The following is a 13,718-nucleotide window of genomic DNA, read 5'->3' as shown; positions in this document are numbered from 1 at the left end:
ACCCTACCCTATCCATGTAAGTAGAAAGCCAGCTGTCAGCAGTGAGGAGACAAAACAGCCCAGTATAACACCCTACATACACCATGCAGATTCTTAGATTCTTTTACCTCTGTTTGTTTTTATGAAGATTGAATAAAATCCAGAACAAATGCTCTGCTTTGGACTCCTGCATTGTGATGGTATTATGATTCATTCCACTGCATTGATTTGCACAATGAAGCCCTTGGGGATTACATATGGGAGGAGGGTTTTTTAAATGATTTAAAAATACTCTTCAGACCTTTAAGCAAATAGGCAGATATGTACCTGAAAGATTTTGAAAGTTAAGATCTGAAATAATTAGCTCTTGGAATCTTGGCACCAGAACTGGGTTCATTGCTACCATTCTGCTCGCTGTTTCTCTAGTAAGTCCTGCTGTAACTTTCTGAAAGGACCATGCTAAGCTGAGATAGTTGGTACCTCTCTTCTTTTTACTGGCCTTTTTATTTCTGTAGTACTTGTCAATAGAAACACCAAACATGCAACCACTTGCTATGAATTACTATAGGGCTGTTAGTGGGGCACGTTGTCTTTCAAGGCTTGTTTTATTCGGAGGCATAGCACTGGAACATTTTCTATCTTTTTTTTTGTTGTTCCCACGGAAAAAGTACAAATAAAGAAATACAAATTTTATGTACTGCAGAAAGGTAAGTTTAAGGAAAAAAAAAAAGACACCTATTAATCTGGATAAAGCCTGAAATCCCATTCTGGATAATGAAATCAATTTGTAAAGTGATATAATATATCTAGTACTTACCAAAATAAGTCCCGAGATTAATGAGGAAGTGCCTGTCAGGGCAACATAGAACTTGGGGGTTAATGTGTTCAAAAACATACTCACTGAAAAAGAAAAGAGAGGAAACCATGAGTACAAGAGCAGGACATATTCTCCCAACTGCTTTTCAACTACAGGTAAGTTATTACCTGAATTTTGATATAAAAGACAGTTTAAAAAACATCCTGTCCCATCTGCCTAACCTCTGATAAAGCACAGCATTAGATTGCCACACGCAGAATTCTGTTTTCACAACAGAGTCATTCACAAGGCATTGGAAAACAGTTGTACACACTTTTGGGTCTTCCCTATTCCAGTCAGCACTCCACTGACACCAAATTCAGGATTCCCCGTGATATATGGAAGACATTTTATTATCTGCCTTTGCTACTCTGTTGCAGTTAGAAATCTTAGGCGTTGATCACAATGTCCTGCATTCAACATTGTCTCAACATCCTGTATGACCTCAGTGAAACTATCTGGACAATTTTTTTAAAGCCTTTTACTTCTCATTACCTTGGCTCCTTACTGATAAAGTAGAAGATAACAGCATTTCCCTAACTCATTGCACTGCATCAAAGTTAGTGGACCACTCAGTATGCCAACAGTGAATAAATGCATAAAACAGATTAGGAAAAGACCTAACTGGCTTTCTGATAATTAGGAGTGAAAACCATGGTAGCTGTCCAGCTTATCTGAAATCTAGGGCAGAAGCAAAGCCAGACAAACTGCAAGGAATGGAAATTCCATCTGTATGGGTTTCTAGAAATTAAAAGAGCTCTTCTAGTCATATACTGTTTTGGAAGCTGCTTAGAGAATCACCGGGTAATTGTGCTCAGCCTCCCACAGAAAATCCCTATGACTTTAAGAGAATAAAATAATGTTTTTAATAGGTTTTGGATCACTCTACAGAAGGTACTAGAGAGAATTGAAGCTCTTTCACTAAATTCTAGGTGTTTAAAGAAAACCCTCAACTTCCCATCACCTCCATCTTCCACAAATTACAACATTCTGTGTTAAACTACATGGACAGTTAGAATATCTTCTGTAAAAAAATCTACTAGTCTCATCCTTAACCAGTGCCGAAGTATTTCTCATACATATATATATATATGTATATACACACGCATATATTTGTATATATACATGCATCCATGACTCAAGAGGGAGCTGACAACAGTTAGCTGGTAAATTTAAAAGGCTTGTAGCAGACTACCAGTCATTACAAAATGCTGATAAATGACCTGGATATCTAAGTGGAAGGCCCTCAGTTCATTCTGTTCCCTTTAGAAATGACACTTACTGAAATTAAATAATATGGAGCCAAAGAATGAAGAGAAGACGACAACAGCAGGATACAAATCATCAAACATATGATTAATTTTCCATGACCAGTAAAACAGAAAATTGTTTTCCAGAAATGCATCACTAAAAGAGACTGAAAGCCTTCAATTTGGCTGCTTTGTTTGGGTTTTGGCTGCATATTTTTGACATTTTTTTCTTGGAAAAGCCATAAACTGTTAAAATGGAAGTGTCATTTTCTGCTCCACTGGAGTGGCATCAAGCTTCAAGCTGATATAGTAAAGAAACGGTTTGGTAGGTTTTAATTCCATAGTACATTTTATTTCACAAATGAGCTGGATGCTAGATTCTCAGCTAGTGTAAATCAATACAATATTGCCAATTTTACTGATTTATGCCAGCTCCGGCTCAATAGTTGGGATTTTCCCACATCTTATTTTTTTCCTTCCTCCTTTCCTCCCTCCCTCCTTCCCTCTCTCTTTTTTGCTCTTTTCTTTCCTTCCTTCCTGCCTACCTTCCTTCCTTTCTTCCTTCCTCCCTCCCTTCCTTCCTTTTCTTCCTTCCTTTCTTTCCTTTCTTCCTTGCTTTCTCCAGCCCCTATACTGGCTAGGAAGACGAATGGAGAGACTGAAATAGCTTTGGCTTCTACCAGACACCATCAATCCTTTACAAGAAACATTCCTCATTCTGGAATGCAAATGTAAGCCAAAGACACAGTCAAACTACGTCACTGGGGAAATTTCAGACCCTCAGTGAAATTACTTCATCTGCTTAGGTCAGGATATTCCTGAGAGAGAATATGGTATGATGGGATAGATGTCCATGTCCCCCATGTAGCACAGTGCTGTTGCGGTGCCAACAATAAGATGAAAAGTGAAGCAGCTGGAGATGTTACAGAAGTGCTTTCTCCATGGAATGCTGGAATTTTTCCTATTAAACTGAAAAAAAATTTCCCATTACCCTGGAAGAAATTTGATTTCCAAAGCTGTGAAGCCACCTAAGTCTCCTGTGTTTCAGAAGATTCCACGTGACAATATCCGTTGAATAAGAATATAGTCTATTTGCTTTAAATCTCTAAGATTCACTAAGAAATGCTGCAAAGAGAACAAAGTTTCTCAAGCAGTGATCAAATACTCACTTATCATTACTGACTGCCATCAATAAAATTGGCTTTGGGAAATACATCCCCATTTGGAAGAGCCCTCTCAACAAATTAGCTCCATGGACCTCATCAATGGAGCAGAATGACTGAGGCTCTTAAAGAATGCTGTCAGCTTTATCACCACTCTTCTACAAGCAATGTATACTGATTTTATAGACAAATTCTGGGATTTCAGCGGAGACAGGATTTTATTTATCTGTCATTTACACCACTGCTACTATTTTGTTTGCATGCATACTGGTGCTCCTTCATGCTCTTTACTACAGGCTGCTACAATTCTTCACTTTCACAGCTTAGTCATGGAACTGGCAAGGTAAACAGGTATGGTGCTGGATGCTTTTAGATTGTATGGGCTGGACTCCCAGCTGCGTGGAACAGCTCAGTACATTTGCTGCAGCTGCACTCAACTACCAGAGCTGCTTACATGGACTGTATCTTCCTAATCCTTTTCCCATCTTTATCCCACTCATTAAATATAAGAATCTTGTGTCCCATTATGAAAATTATCAACTTCTGCCAATTATTAACTACCCGCCCAGTCCCTCTGTCTACGTAAATAATTTTAACAAAAGCAAACACTTTCTAATAGGAAACACATACCCAAAACAGTAAAACTAAGCACTGGAGGATCTGTGGTCAGACTATTTTTTATTCTGAAGTCAATGAGAATTCATTGTTTCAATGGAAACTACATTAAGGCCTAGTTCTCATAATACTAACCCAAAAGTAAAAATTAAACCACTTTTGGGTTATCTGATCTACGTCATTATCCAAAAGAGAACATTTCTTTACATTCAGCATTCTCACACTGGAGAAATCATTATTATATTCAATATCTCTGTCCTGTAGTGGACTCAGGTTTCCTTCAGTGTGCTGCAGTAAACTAGAGCCATTAGATAATGCTAAATGTCCAACTGCCTCCATTTGGATAGCAGTATGTTTCTCCTCTATTTCCATTTGATGAAGTAGCAGGACTGAGACGCAGAGTTTTCTGAGAAATGACAGCTGAAGATACTCAGAGAAGATGACTGCAGAACAAAGAAGCCAAGCAGAATCACCAGTGAAAGGTGGTACTGTATGTCCTTTTTCTGAATTCGTAACACGCCAGTGTATACCTAATTATTTCTGTCCACAAAGGGAAGATGACGCAGCTATCCAGCTTGGAGTGTCATCTCTTGTCTGTAACTTGGTAGGACTTAAACAGGGCAACTAATGAGTATCTAGAGAAAGAAACCTGCTTGATGTTCCTACAGTGCCAACTCTTCTGAAATTACTGTCAAATCCCAATTATTTCCACAGGCTTTTGACGACCAATGATTTATTTTAGGTGTGTTAGTAGAGATGATGGAAGACAGTACGGCCTGTTTTGTTTTGGGTTTTTTTTAAGAAAACCAGCATGACCTATAAATGCTGTCTAAACAAGACAAGCATGTCTGCTTATGAGAGGCTCCTGGCCTTACAAATGTCTACCCCCTCTTTCTTCCCTTCTGTTTATTGCTTTCATTTTAATCATGCTTGAATCATCCACAGGAAGGCACAATTTACGTTTCCAAAGGTGCCTAAGTTACATGGGCAAAGAATTCTATCCTATTTTGTAGTATCTACGGACGGACTCTTACTTCATTGTTAACTGTGTATGCTCACAGAGATGAATTTACATCCTATTCAATTAATGCCAGACAAGGTAAAAAAGCACGTAAGTCATGTTTAATATTCCCTGTTGAGGCTAATCAAAAGAGGTGATTGAAATGTTCTTGAAAGCTGATCCCATTTCATTCTGTTATATATATTATTCACTGCCAATACTCGTGATTCATTCTGAAAACGGGAATAAACAAGAGAAGAAAATCCAGATATTTTTCAAGCAAGAAAACCCTCAGATAATGTAAAATGTGTCACTCGAGGTGACAAAACACTATGTCGCTTTACAAATTTCTTCAGGGAGTTGAGGCATTCAGATTTCAAGCATGTGAGGAACCACACTAGCGGGGAAATACTGGGGTTAAACTGCTCAAAGTATCATTGTGCTGCTGTATCAGTTAATTACATTAGAGGAACATTAGGGGAGGGAGCACTGCAAACTACCTACTATTCCCACATGTGGATCTACTAAAATGAGAGCCCCGTTACCTACTTCTGAATGTGAGGCTATGTAGCTTGCACAGTACAGTGCAAATAAAAAAATTAATAGCAATGGTACATAAATCATATACACAAACAGATCAAGCAAAGACAGGACCACATCATTTATGGCACTTCTAAGAGGAAATATAATTCCCTGAACAGAACATTGTCTTAAAATAGAGATAAAATCACATATATCAACAACTTAGTGTAAATAAAAAGATGCACTGCACAGAATTAAAAAAATCAAACATAAACAATCCAAATATACTGAAATACACGTAAAGACACGGGTCTTTTTGTGCCAGTATCTCTACGCTCCTAAGTGAGACAAGGTTTCTGGGTACAGCAGTAACTTTTATCGGAATGTATAGCCAGAAAACATAGAAAAGCTTTTAGTCACAGAGCAATTCTAGTGCATTACTGGTCCTTAAGTGCTAATGGCTACAATACTTGTGTCACTAAGAAGTTTTGCTGCACTTTCTGTCTCCACCCCTCACAGTATTTGCTTGGTATGCAGACCAATGCAAATTGTTGTAACACCAGTGCCAAGAGCCCAAATCCTTTAGACTGGTGACAAGCTAAGAAACCTATCGCTGCAGACCTTTGACACAGCAATTCAGCATCTTCTCACTGCACCCATCCATTCAAGCTGGTGTTCAAGCATGGTACAGAGGATGCGGCAGTGACTGGCCTGTTTCACAAGGGGCTTCATCATGGATTAAAGCAGCTCCCTGATTCAAAGTTGCTGCAGCAGTGAAGAACTCTTCTGCCACAGTGTCAGCAAAGGCTGCAGATTAAAGTTTAATAAACTTATGTTAATAAATGTATAAACTTCCCCTGAGTACGAAGTGCTGCGTACTCTTGACTTTAATTGAACTATTTATACATAACCTTTTTGAACCCTCAACCCATTCTACATAAGAACGTTAACAATACACTTCAGGAAAAGCATGCTAGGGTCAGGCTGAATATGCATTATGTACTATGGTGTCCTCCAGCTCAATATAAATACAAACCCCATCAGATTTAAAGCTAGCACAGTGCATTATCTCAGGAAAAAAACCCAAACTTTCACCATTTACCAGGGTTTTCCCTGGGAAGCTACCAAGATATTTTTTAACTTCTTCAGAGTTCTTGAAGAAATTACCAAAGAAAAGATAAGCATTCAAAAGTTTAAGAATGCGGCAGAGCGAGTTTCATTTTTACTTGTTCCAAATGCTATGCAACTTCCTTCTGTAAGGCCTTTTGTCTAGGTCCATTTTCAAATCTTGAAAAAATTTGTCACTCCAAAATGAACACATGGCCATTCCAGGCAGGAACAGCTGGTGTCTCTGTGCTGCGCACAAGGAAATCCAGATGCCCACTCACTTTGTTCAACCACCTACTCTTGTCCTAAGGCTGAATGAGAGTCACATTCCGACGTCTGGAGCCTAAGCTAATGGCCAGTGAAATTGTCTGTTGCTCTCTTCAAATGCTGGATCACAGCCCACGTGAGAGAAAATGGTGATGTGCCAAAAGCTACCTATTATTTCAGATAAATAATTAACTCAGATTAACTACATAGTTAAGCATAATCAATGTTCTGCCCTTACAGATATTTCTAGTTAGTGAAATAGAACTTTCTGGACTAAAGACCACTGCACTCTCTCTTCCATGTTTCCACATCTTAAATGTAGGTTTCCCCTTTCAACAGAGTATCTTTACCAAACCAAAAAGGAGAGCGAGTAGGAACGGTCTGCAGAGAAGTTGTGTATCACGGGAGAGGCTTTCAGCCACAAAGCACAGCCCAAAGAGAAGAAAGAGTGGAAAACAATAATACAGTGCCAGTTCCAGGTCAAAATAATTCAAATTCATTTACTCATAACTGAAAAATAATTTTGAACATTGCACATGATGGCAATAACATTCTCTCCACTTTGTGACCCAGTGGCCCACTAAGCAAATTATGTCCACCACAGAAAACTGAAACAAATCTTAGCAAATTCAGTCCATCTTTTCCCAAACAACCCTGCCTGAGGATTGCTAGCAAATTCAATTTAATCATTCTCAACATTTTAATGCATTAAGTATCTGAAAGCCAAAGTAACACAATGACCAATGCTGGCCTCCTTTTCAACACCAGGTCTATATTCATGTTATAATGTCCAGAAGTTATCAGATCAGTAAAAATTCTGGCTCAGTCCTAGCAGGAATTAGTCTGTGCTGGTTCTGGAGCTTTTGGGACTTACATGAATATATTGTGTCCTTCAGAATGCATTAACTATTCAGCCTGTTAGACAATAAGATTGCTCATCCCTACTGAGAATAATATACAGGCAAACATAACTGATAAGAGGCAAGAACCATCACAGAACTGAGGGCAGAAGTATGTACAGGTGAATCAAGGAAAACAGATTTGGAAGAACAAAACCCACTTAGACACTACTGTGACTTGGGAAACAGAAAAGAAAAGAAAACCAGATTAGAGCTAAGCAAGCATTATACAGCGATGAGTTAAAAGAAAATCAAAAACCGGAATGGTGATAAAAATAACCTGTGCAGAAAGAAGATAGAGACAAGAACAATAAAAGAAAAAAAAAGACACGTAACATGAATGTAAATAAAGGCTAGTTTTACTTTAGCAAAAGATGGTTTGTGATTCAGAATTACCTTTTCACTGGGAGAAATAAGACTGCCAACACCGACAACTTAGGTCATTTAGGAAGAGATACTGTCAACAAATTAGTCCCTGGTTCCAAATACAGCCTGAAGCATCATCTCAAAAACTAAGGCACTCAACACAAGATGTTACTACAGAGTCTTACCCACAGCTATCTTTTCCCAGAATTTCCTGCTAAGGTCAGCTGCTACACCTTCCCCCAGGAACAGGCAGGCTGGATGTAAGGCACAGGAGGCACCATACCCACCCCGAGAAAAACATTCTCTTGTGAATTTAAATGCTAAAAGCAATTTAGGATGGCTCGACTCAAGCACAGTATTTTGCTATTCTGTTTGTCTGAGACCATGACCTTGTGGATTTGGGGAGAATAAAAGTATGGAGGAAAAAAAGATCAACTTTCCCCCATGAAAGCAGCTATTATAATGCAAATCTGCTGCCACACAGTTGCCTCCGCAAAGGGACAGGGACAATTCCTCTTGCTTTCACAATGCAGTGGTAAGATGAGTTAATTACACAGCTCCTGTTAATTGCAGAGCATACGGCATGAACACCACCATTTTCTAATATATTGGCAGCAAAAATCCTGTTTCAAAAAAAAACCCAAAACCCACACAACATTTCCATTTAAAGAAAACAAGGGAGAAACCATTTCCATGCACCTTACAGCCCTTAGCTGCCAGGGACTGAACTACTCTGCATTTCTTTATGACCATCACAGTGTCCTAATGCTAAAGGCAGACTCCTGGTATTAATATATATAAATGGAAGGGAGGAACTGCGCCAAATAAGAACGAGGCACAAAGAAAAAGCAATGACATATTGAGTAGAGATACTAATATTTGGATTTTTAGAGATGTGGATGTTTAAAATCGGGATGTTGCTTGGTTCTTGGTTCCAGTCAAATTCTCTTGCAACACTTTCAAGCTCACTTCTTCTAAAACCAGGTTGCTTGCGAACTGATTTGAAGCGCTGTCATTATACATGTCTACCCTGAAGATTTTAAAGTTCAGGAAGCATATGAGTCCTTGTCTTGATTTTTACTTCAGTGTTGCACCGCCTGAGGAAGTGCTCTCTCAGGTTTGTGATCGGGGATTTCCTTCGCTGTGCAATGCTACAAGGTGTCTTTATAGGCAGAACCAGCCCAGATACTGGAGAGGGCAACTTCATAGTTAGCTTGAGGTTTCCTATTCTAATAACACACATATCAGCATGAGTGTGCATCAGCAATTTCCCCAATGCAAAAGCAGGGGAAATCCTGATGTGATGCTACAGTCAAATGAGGATGTACGTCTCTCAAGTGACTGCAGAGTTATCACCGTGTATGGGCATGTTTTACCTTCTTTTGGATAAACACCTGTAAGAGAAAGCAGGAGTATACCGAGCTCTTCAGAGTACAGCTGTTGCAGTTTTATGAGGTAGATGATTTTAAATCTTCAAGACACACAGCAATTGGGCTCTACTGAAAATCAATAGTAACATATTTCATCACAAAAATGTACCTAAGCATTGAAACAAAATGACCTTATTTCGTACTCTGCACCTCAAAGTGTTCAAATAAATCCATATATAAAAATTATTCTTAACATCAACTAATCACTCATGTAACTGAACTGATATGGCTTTATCCAGTCTGGACAGGCACTGTGAAGTCAAACTATCCCTTACCTTAACTGTTGCTTATTCTGAGGCATTACACAGATTGATGTGGTTTAGCCTTTCAAAGCTGTATTAAAACAAAAGCCAATTACTAAACCTCATTATCTGGAGTCATTTAAGACAATTAATGGCTTTTGTTCCAAGTGCCACATCAGCATAGTTCTCTCAATGGAACAGGGTAAGTTTTGCTGCCTTCTTTCCTCCAGCATTCAGGGAGGTAACAGCTCCATTAAATCTTTTTGACTTTGGTTCATTAGCTGTCTAAAGAATACCCTAAACTAAAAGTTTGCCACAGTGATTAATTCCAATGCCACAGATAACAAAGGCTCACCCACTCTAGAGAGACAAATCATGCTAAGAGTTTTCACCACCAGCTACTGGCATTCCACAAAAGAGAAAATATCCCATGGGTTCCCATTATCCGGGAACCTCTCTCAGAGGAGCTATTCCCATGCTAAGACAAAAAGAGGCACATGAACAAAGCACTCCCTGCTGCCCTGCAGCTTTCTTTTGTGCCTCCTTTTGTTCCAAGCAGGATTTGATATGAACACTAAACCTACAGATACCAGCAGTGCTACATCTTCCATCCTTGCTTGTGCATCGCATTCATAGGCATAAAAAGATGAGGCCCATCATGCTTTGTGCATTCAAGAAAATCATCTCAGTAATGAAAAAAATGGAGAAAATATGGCTGAATTTTGCATCGACTAAAATTTTTACTATTTTTCAGATATATATTTTTTTAAATTCTGCAGAAGCATTCTATTCCAAACATTTCTGTTCTAGCCTTGATAGCCTCCCTCTAAGTAGCACATCTATTTTGAGAGTCTCTAAGATGCTAATCTCTTTGCATACACGAAATTGCAAGGTGCTTCTTGGAATAGAGGTGACTGGAAAACATTTTCATAATTAGAGCCAGCAACCTCATGAAAACTCCATGGAGATCTACAATAGCCGATATCATTATCCTGTCATTGAAAAACTCATCTATGGTTCCTACTTAAAAAAACAATAGGGTGTTCATGCCATTTTTCTCCTAGGAGAAATTTCTACCTATGATAAATTTCTATATGAGGCAGGGATTTTTTCTCCCAGTAATTGATGGACTGGCTAATGTGGCATAAAAAGAAGAAGAAAAAAGAATTTTCCATCGAGTGTGATTCATTATTCTGATGTATCTAATAATCAGCTTTCCCCTTGAAAGCATTCTGAAAGCTGAGTGACTCACACAGTAATTGTACCAAATGGAAAAGAAGACAAGTTAAGTAGGTAACTTTTACCTCTCTGCCTCCATTTTGGGGTATTTCAAGGAAAGCACAGCAGCAGGTTTGACAAGTGCTGTATAGTTTCCATCGCCTACCAGTCTCTCGGGACACCCAAAACTTATTAAAATGGAAAAGGCTCTGCAGTAACTCTGTAGACAGAACTGCAATCTGCATTCAGGACCTTACTGATGAGGAGACAAACTCTGGGGGAGAATTTTGCATAATATTTTCAGTAGAGACAGCTCCAGAGAAAGAATTTCCAACCAAATGCATGGCAAATGGTGCAGCAGAGGCTGAAGGAGGAGCCCTCTCACACAACCTTACAGAAGTATAGCATGAAGTTAATATACATATACAGAATATACAGAAGTATAGCATGATCGTCTTGTGGCTGGGGTGGTCATCCTGTCCCTCTGAGCAGTGAGTCTCTCTCCGGTGTGATTTCCTCCAAAGGTCTCGTGTGTCTGCTAGACAAAATTGGACTGTCCATAGTTTTAAAGCTTGTTTTGTTTTATGAGAAGACAAACAAAATGCCACCTAGACTACCTCATTAACATTAACAATGTTACTTGATTTAGCCTTTGATGAAAGCCCAGGATAAAAGGCAGCACAAGACACCCACTATTTTTCTTGCTGAATATTTGATGGTTTTAACTCCAAACATGAGCCATGGCTGACCTAGCTGAAAACAACTGTGAAATAGCGTTCTGTCCAATAGTGTCTTCTTTAATTTTCCTCTCTTCTGTTTAAAATCACTGAATCTTTTCAGAGGTGGGTCCCCTCATGAAGGTAGGAGAGCCTGCAGCAGGAGCGGGGCAGGACTTGCAGGCAGAACTTGGCAGGGCTGCGTTAGCGTCATGGAGAATCGTCACGACCTATCGCAGCAGTCAGGTCGTTCAGAAACACGGCACAAATACGCTAACCCCAGCACTCTGTGTTACTCAATGGCTACTGTCAGATCTCTTTTCCTCTAAAGCCAAACAGCATGGAGAGAGGAGTGAAACATGGAAGACTAAATTACCCAAATGTAACACACCCAATAGACAAGAAGCTTGTACTAGAAATAACACCTGTGAAGGACTTAGTAAATAACCTGTGTTCTCACCCCTGTGGTTGAACCAGTCAGACACTGCATTGGCTCTAACTTCTGATTCAAAGCTGTGTTTGGAAGCTCTGGAAGCTCCCATATTTAGGTCCAGCCTGGAATCTGTGAAAGTAAATGCCCTTTTACCTGTCTGAATTCTCAAGGCGGACATCAAGGAGCTGAAGAGTGCACCCCCACATTTTAGTAAATAACTCCAGGAAAATATTCTGCATGTCACGTCACATCAAACTATAGCTGGATTCCAGATACCACAATGCAGAAAGCAGCTTGGAAAAAAAAGTAATTTTTTTTCTCTTTGTGATTAACAGGCTATGTCTTGGGTTTTGCACTGAATTTTGTGCATTGCCCTGTGAGAAAGATACTAAGCTAAAGGGAGGGCATGCCAGAAGCATGGCCATTCAGCAACACTGCCCTGCCCTTCCATGCATCATGCAGACTGGGCGGCTCAAAACCGGCAAGTAATGGCAAGATCCTCTTTGCAAGTTTCCCCCTTTTGAGTTCCTTAAAAATCAGGCCAAGATAGCTCAAATAGAATGTCTGCAATTAGAAACTGGTTTTGAAAGTTTGGGCGGGCGGGCAGTGAATCACCAGGGTGAGACAAACCTCAAGAGCAAAACTTTCCATTCTCCAAGGGTTGGTAAGACCTGAGCACTGAGCAGACCTGGCGACCACCACCTGCACTCATTTGTGAACATGACTGAACACTACTTCACTGCTGCACCCAATGTCCAAAGAAGGCCTTGCTGCAAAAATAGCCCATCAAAATGCTGTATTTTTCTTGCACCTGCTTGTTCCCCTTCCATTCACATTGTTAGTATATCTAGGACTTGTAACCATGGCTATGCTAATTCTCAGATACTGGTGGTTAATTATGATAAGCACTACGTTGGGATTTTTTTCTGCTGGCCTTTAATTTGACTTACTCAGATCACTCCGGAAAAATTGTCTTTGAACTTGCCATGTTTTCTGTTAATGCAGTATCAAAAGTTTCTGGTTTTGTTTTGGTTTGGTTTGGTTTTTTTTTCCAGGGGGCAGGGAGGGACACCAACAAAAAGATTCAACAAGTGGGAGACCTCACATCTACTCCCAGGTTTCCCTACACCTGTAGTGTACACCTAAAAAAAGGCCCTTGAGGAAGAGCAATAGCACTGTGATCTCCAAGTGAGCGGCACGTGGAGCCGATTTCCCTCTGAACACACACATCTGAATAAGCAACTGCTTCAACAGAAAAATCCAGAAGAAAACTTTGAGAATGGCAGAATACCAAAATCAATACAGTGATACATTCGAAGCATGCTCCGGTACAGAAAGCTCAAAGAGGGAACGCAAAATTATTGTGAGAGACTACTTAACTTAATGCTTTTCAAAATGCCACTTGGCTCAGAAACAGAGAGATTCAGAACCTGCTAAGTGTGTTTAAGTGCTTGGAACTGTGGTATTTAAGTGACCAAAAAACCACTTACTGCTCATTATTCAAAGCACGCAATACCACTGAAAGAAGGGCAGCTAACTTTCTGGCTAGAAGTGCCCATTAGGAAGATGCACTTAGGGATATAGAATACCAGAGCAACACGGAATTTGCAATAGAGTTTGGCTTCTGCTCCCAGTTTCATGGCTGGCTTGCCTGC

The 13,718-nt window shown here is 39.7% G+C and overlaps 1 protein-coding gene across 9 annotated transcripts in view; it reads right to left on the bottom strand.

The window, feature by feature from the left end:
• ST7 (suppression of tumorigenicity 7) overlaps positions 1-13,718 on the bottom strand; it is a 151,791-nt gene that overhangs the window by 70,859 nt on the left and 67,214 nt on the right. For 7 of the 9 annotated variants that reach the window (XR_005828289.1, XR_005828290.1, XM_040596992.1 and 4 more), the window contains exon 2: positions 797-879. The exons of 1 other annotated variant lie outside the window; for it this stretch is intronic. Coding sequence is in view for 5 of the 8 variants with exons in the window: in XM_040596992.1 (XP_040452926.1) it covers positions 797-879 (83 nt within the window). In the remaining 3 variants the exon portion in view is untranslated. Of the gene's footprint in view, positions 1-796; positions 880-13,718 lie in introns of those variants that run through there. One more of the 9 variants, XM_040596990.1, reaches the window with a different exon arrangement.

Source organism: Falco naumanni, chromosome 5 (genome assembly GCF_017639655.2).
Source record: "Falco naumanni isolate bFalNau1 chromosome 5, bFalNau1.pat, whole genome shotgun sequence".
Lineage (NCBI taxonomy): Eukaryota > Metazoa > Chordata > Aves > Falconiformes > Falconidae > Falco > Falco naumanni.
This window is presented reverse-complemented; position numbering and strand designations above follow the sequence as displayed.